The sequence below is a fragment of the Cebidichthys violaceus genome, unplaced genomic scaffold, assembly GCF_023349555.1.
Source record: "Cebidichthys violaceus isolate CVI_PGR_0920_01 unplaced genomic scaffold, fCebVio1.0.p SCAF_35, whole genome shotgun sequence".
NCBI classification, from domain to species: Eukaryota; Metazoa; Chordata; class Actinopteri; order Perciformes; family Stichaeidae; genus Cebidichthys; species Cebidichthys violaceus.
In genome coordinates, this window is record NW_027176539.1 from 810,646 (window position 1) to 816,836 (window position 6,191).

Sequence of the window (6,191 nt, forward strand, 5' to 3'; positions counted from 1 at the left end):
TCTGTTTCTGAGAGTCACTGTAAGGCTATCAGTGCCATGGCACCATCACGTCCTCCGACCACTGAGCGCTGATTCGTATTATTCGTGCCAGTGCGCCACTAGGGGAATCATTTTACGCGCGAGCCTCTGCCTCTCCTGTTGCGCCATGGAGAACTCCAGCCTGTTGGGCGGCGACGCACGGAATGCTGGTATGATGGACTTTATGTCGGGCACTTTGAAGCAAGTTGTGGATTCTCCAAAAGACGCTGTCGTGGCGGGATTAGTGGCCATCTTCCGCGAAGGCAGCGCATTCGGGACTGCCGCCGGAGCTGAGTTTATGGCCGCTCCGCCGACGGAATCCCCTCACCTGATGCCCGCCTTTTGGGATTCCCCGCTCAGCCACGGAATCAATGTCTTTGTGGGACTTGTGCTTTGCTTCACCATGCTGGGGCTGGGCTGCACGGTGGAGGTTAGCCAGCTCGGGGAGCATATCCGCAGACCCGTCGGGGTGCTGCTGGCACTGGTGTGTCAGTTTGTTATCATGCCCTTGGTGGCCTTTCTGTTGGCTTTAGCCTTCTCTCTGGACGATGTGGCGGCCATGGCTGTTCTCCTCTGTGGCTGCTGCCCGGGAGGAAACTTATCAAATATCATGTCTCTGCTGGTGAACGGGGAGATGAATCTGAGGTAGGTAAACTGTACTCATCTCCAGAAACAGTGAGTTATGAAGTGGAACGGTGACGAACAAAACGTTGATCTACGTTTTGCGCGTCTTATTCCGCAAATTACGCACTGAAGTAACGGGGACGTTGGAACAACATTACGCACGACATACACGTTCTACACGCTTCCTGAATTCAATGAGGTTTTTTTTCTATCAAACTTTAAAAAAGATTCAACATTGTGACCAAACACCACATTCGTGGTTTAAACGGTGCGTCTTTGCTCTCCTCCTCCCCAGCATCGTCATGACCATCTCTTCCACTCTGCTGGCGCTCGTGCTGATGCCGCTGTGTCTGTGGATCTACAGCCGGGCCTGGATCAACACACCCGTGGTCAACCTCATGCCCTTCGGGGCCATCATCCTTACCCTGTGCAGCACTCTCATCCCCATTGGTTTGGGAGTTATCCTGAGGTACCGCTACACGCGCGTGGCCGACATTGTTCTAAAGGTAATTTAAGAGAAGTCTCTCAAAGTTACTTTTCCATGTAATCAATGAGTTGAATTAGTTCAATAATTAAACTGAGGTTATTTTAGACCGTGTGTGCTTTCGGTTAAGGAGGCACCTTTGCCCAAAAGCGCACTGCGTAATTTTCCTGTCATAAGTAGAGGGGGATGCTGACTACAGGAACAGTGACATCAGAGGCACTGTGTCCGGAAGAGCTCCTCCCCCCTATTTGATAAAAGCCACATATGAGGGAGGGCCGCATCATCTTCAACCATGGAGACAACAGGCTGTAACGCTGGGCAGCAGTGATGCCTTGATGCAGACTCCATCCCCATTTTAAAAGGGTTACATTTGAATTGTATTTGCATATTATAATCACGTTCCCAAATATGTCATAAAAAGTCATAAAGAGTCAAGAAATGGCATAGTATGAATAAAAACCCCTAGTATAAACACTGTCATAAGAGATCATATTCTATTATTTCTTAAAAAGTAAAAAATTATAGTAAAATAAAAAAATGTACATCACTCAAAGTCATAGCATTGTATGCCATGAGAAAAATAAAGAAAAATAAAGTGTAAAATATGTCGAAAGAAGTCATAAAGAAGTCATAGTATACTATGTCGAAAAAAATGATAGTTAAACCACGGTCCGGATCCGGACCCAGACGCCGTTGTATCCGGACCCAGGACCTAAAACCGATAGATAATTGAGAATTATTACATTTTGACGGAGCGCTTTTATTTTAACCGGCACAGCTTTTTCAGCCTTTACGGCACTTGTTCAGCGGCATTAAATCACATCACGTGATGCAGCTCAGCCAATCAAATTTGGGTATTTTGACAAGTTTCCTGACTCGAGTGAGACGTAGACACACGGGGGAGACGAGGAAAGGGAACGAGGAGTATTATTACGTGAGTCAGAGAAGTTATTTCACATGACGTCAGAGAGACTGCAAAGCATTTCAGTGAAATTCATTTTTCTAAAATGAATTACTTAATTTTAAGATGCACATTTTTCAAAAGCTTTCTGTTATTTGAGTTATTCTTTAAATCCAGTCCTCATTTTACTTGAAATGAGAAGAACATGTATTTATGTATTGCTATGTATTATTTATAATCCATCCAGTTAAATTTGAAAACTGAGAATAATAATTGTTAAAGTATAATTGGTGTGTACTTTCTTTATTTGATTTGACAGTTGTTGCCTATACAGAGATGTTGTTACTACGAAGTTGTTACTACAACATTGTTACTACTACTAGGCTTCTTGAATATATATATTTAAGGCACTAAATAGCGTGTATACACAGTATAGTATGTCAAAAAAAGTCATAGTATAATATGTCAAAAAAAGTCATAGTATAATATGTCAAAAAACAGTCACAGTATAGTATGTCGAAAAAAGTCATAATATATAGAATGTTGAAAAAAGTCATAGTATAGCATGTTGAAAAGTCATAGTATATAGAATGTCAAAAAAAGTTAAAGTATAGCATGTCGAAAAAAGTCATAGTATAGTATGTTGAAAAAAGTCATAGTATAGCATGTTGAAAAAAGTCATAGTATAGCATGTTAAAAAAAGTCATAATATAGTATGTTGAAAAAAATCATAGTATAGCATGTTGAAAAAAGTCATAGTATAGCATGTCGAAAAAAGTCATAGTATAGTTTGTTGAAAAAAGACATAATATAGCATGTTGAAAAAGAGTCATGGTATAGCATGTCGAAAAAAGTCATAGTATAGTTTGTCGAAAAAAGTCATAGTATAGTTTGTTGAAAAAAGACATAATATAGCATGTAGAAAAAAGTCATAGTATAGCATGTTGAAAAAAGTCATAGTATAGCATGTTGAAAAAAGTCATAGTATAGCATGTCGAAAAAAGTCATAGTATAGCAAGTCGAAAAAAGTCATAGTATAGCATGTCGAAAAAAGTCATAGTATATAGAATGTTGAAAAAAGTCATAGTATAGCATGTTGAAAAAAGTCATAGTATAGTTTGTTGAAAAAGTCATAATATAGTATGTTGAAAAAAGTCATAGTATAGCATGTCAAAAAAGTCATAGTATAGCATGTCGAAAAAAGTCATAGTATAGCATATTGAAAAAAGTCATAATATATTATGTTGAAAAAAATCATAGTATAGCATGTTGAAAAAAATCATAATATAGTATGTTGAAAAAAATCATAGTATAGCGTGTCAAAAAAAGTCATAGTATAGCATGTCGAAAAAAGTCATAGTATAGCATGTCGAAAAAAGTCATAGTATAACTTGTTGAAAAAAGTCATAGTATAGCATGTCGAAAAAAGTCATAATATAGTATGTTGAAAAAAGTCATAGTATAGCATGTCGAAAAAAGTCATAGTATAGTATGTTGAAAAAAGTCATAGTATAGCATGTCGAAAAAAGTCATAGTATAGCGTGTCAAAAAAAGTCATAGTATAGCATGTCGAAAAAAGTCATAGTATAGCATGTCGAAAAAAGTCATAGTATAGCATGTCGAAAAAAGTCATAGTATAACTTGTTGAAAAAAGTCATAGTATAGCATGTCGAAAAAAGTCATAATATAGTATGTTGAAAAAAATCATAGTATAGCATGTTGAAAAAATCATAATATAGTATGTTGAAAAAAATCATAGTATAGCATGATGAAAAAAGTCATAGTATAGCATGTCGAAAAAAGTCATAGTATAGTATGTCGAAAAAAGTCATAGTATAGCATGTCGAAAAAAGTCATAGTATAGCATGTCGAAAAAAGTCATAGTATAACTTGTTGAAAAAGAGTCATGGTATAGCATGTTGAAAAAAGTCATAGTATAGCATGTTGAAAAAGAGTCATGGTATAGCATGTTGAAAAAAGTCATAATATAGTATGTTGAAAAAAATCATAGTATAACATGATGAAAAAAGTCATAGTATAGCATGTCGAAAAAAGTCATAGTATAGAATTTTGAAGTCATCGTATAGCATGTCGAAAAAAGTCATAGTATATAGAATGTTGAAAAAAGTCATAGTATAGCATGTTGAAAAAGAGTCATGGTATAGCATGTTGAAAAAAGTCTTAGTCTAGCATGTCGAAAAAAGTCATAGTAGAGTATGTCGAAAAAAGTCATAGTATAGCATGTCGAAAAAAGTCATAGTATAGCATGTCGAAAAAAGTCATAGTATAACTTGTTGAAAAAAGTCATAGTATAGCATGTCGAAAAAAGTCATAATATAGTATGTTGAAAAAAGTCATAGTATAGCATGTCGAAAAAAGTCATAGTATAGTATGTTGAAAAAAGTCATAGTATAGCATGTCGAAAAAAGTCATAGTATAGCGTGTCGAAAAAAGTCATAGTATAACTTGTTGAAAAAAGTCATAGTATAGCATGTCGAAAAAAGTCATAATATAGTATGTTGAAAAAAGTCATAGTATAGCATGTCGAAAAAAGTCATAGTATAGTATGTTGAAAAAAGTCATAGTATAGCATGTCGAAAAAAGTCATAGTATAGCGTGTCAAAAAAAGTCATAGTATAGCATGTCGAAAAAAGTCATAGTATAGCATGTCGAAAAAAGTCATAGTATAGCATGTCGAAAAAAGTCATAGTATAACTTGTTGAAAAAAGTCATAGTATAGCATGTCGAAAAAAGTCATAATATAGTATGTTGAAAAAAATCATAGTATAGCATGTTGAAAAAATCATAATATAGTATGTTGAAAAAAATCATAGTATAGCATGATGAAAAAAGTCATAGTATAGCATGTCGAAAAAAGTCATAGTATAGTATGTCGAAAAAAGTCATAGTATAGCATGTCGAAAAAAGTCATAGTATAGCATGTCGAAAAAAGTCATAGTATAACTTGTTGAAAAAGAGTCATGGTATAGCATGTTGAAAAAAGTCATAGTATAGCATGTTGAAAAAGAGTCATGGTATAGCATGTTGAAAAAAGTCATAATATAGTATGTTGAAAAAAATCATAGTATAACATGATGAAAAAAGTCATAGTATAGCATGTCGAAAAAAGTCATAGTATAGAATTTTGAAGTCATCGTATAGCATGTCGAAAAAAGTCATAGTATATAGAATGTTGAAAAAAGTCATAGTATAGCATGTTGAAAAAGAGTCATGGTATAGCATGTTGAAAAAAGTCTTAGTCTAGCATGTCGAAAAAAGTCATAGTAGAGTATGTCGAAAAAAGTCATAGTATAGCATGTCGAAAAAAGTCATAGTATAGCATGTCGAAAAAAGTCATAGTATAGCATGTCGAAAAAAGTCATAGTATAGCATGTTGAAAAAAGTCATAATATAGTATGTCAAAAAAAGTCAGAGTATAGCATGTTGAAAAAAGTCATAGTATAGCATGTCGAAAAAAGTCATAGTATAGTATGTCGAAAAAAGTCATAATATATAGAATGTTGAAAAAAGTCACAGTATAGCATGTCGAAAAAAGTCATAGTATATAGAATGTTGAAAAAAGTCACAGTAGAGCATGTCGAAAAAGTCAGTATAGCATGTCAAAAAAAGTCATAGTATATAGAATGTTGAAAAAAGTCACAGTAGAGCATGTCGAAAAAGTCAGTATAGCATGTCAAAAAAAGTCATAATATAGCATGTCGAAAAAAGTCATAGTATAGTATGTCGAAAAAAGTCATAGTATAGCATGTTGAAAAAAGTCATAGTATAGCATGTCGAAAAAAGTCATAGTATATAGAATGTTGAAAAGTCATAGTATAGCATGTTGAAAAAAGTCATAGTATATAGATTGTTGAAAAAAGTCACAGTATAGCATGTCGAAAAAAGTCATAGTATATAGAATGTTGAAAAAAGTCACAGTATAGCATGTCGAAAAAAGTCATAGTATAGCATGTCAAAAAAAGTCATAGTATAGCATGTCGAAAAAAGTCATAGTATAGTATGTCGAAAAAAGTCATAGTATAGCATGTCGAAAAAAGTCATAGTATAGCATGTCGATAAAAGTCATAGTATAACTTGTTGAAAAAGAGTCATGGTATAGCATGTTGAAAAAAGTCTTAGTATAGCATGTTGAAAAAGAGTCAT

General features: G+C 34.5%; 1 protein-coding gene across 1 annotated transcript; it reads left to right on the forward strand.

The window, feature by feature from the left end:
• On the forward strand, positions 1-1,438 carry slc10a4 (solute carrier family 10 member 4). The gene is made up of 3 exons (XM_068725274.1): positions 1-663; positions 938-1,148; positions 1,385-1,438. Exons 1-3 carry the CDS (start codon positions 146-148, stop codon positions 1,436-1,438), a joined length of 783 nt encoding a protein of 260 aa, XP_068581375.1. The 5' UTR covers positions 1-145.
• Positions 1,439-6,191: the final 4,753 nt, after the last annotated feature.

Bases quoted from the DNA above. Each gene is read 5' to 3' on its own strand.
- slc10a4 (XM_068725274.1), top strand. From the start codon at position 146: ATGGAGAACTCCAGCCTGTTGGGCGGCGACGCACGGAATGCTGGTATG. The intron at 664-937 runs GTAGGTAAACTG...CCTCCTCCCCAG, and splicing joins AACGGGGAGATGAATCTGAG to CATCGTCATGACCATCTCTT. The intron at 1,149-1,384 runs GTAATTTAAGAG...ATTTGATAAAAG, and splicing joins TGGCCGACATTGTTCTAAAG to CCACATATGAGGGAGGGCCG.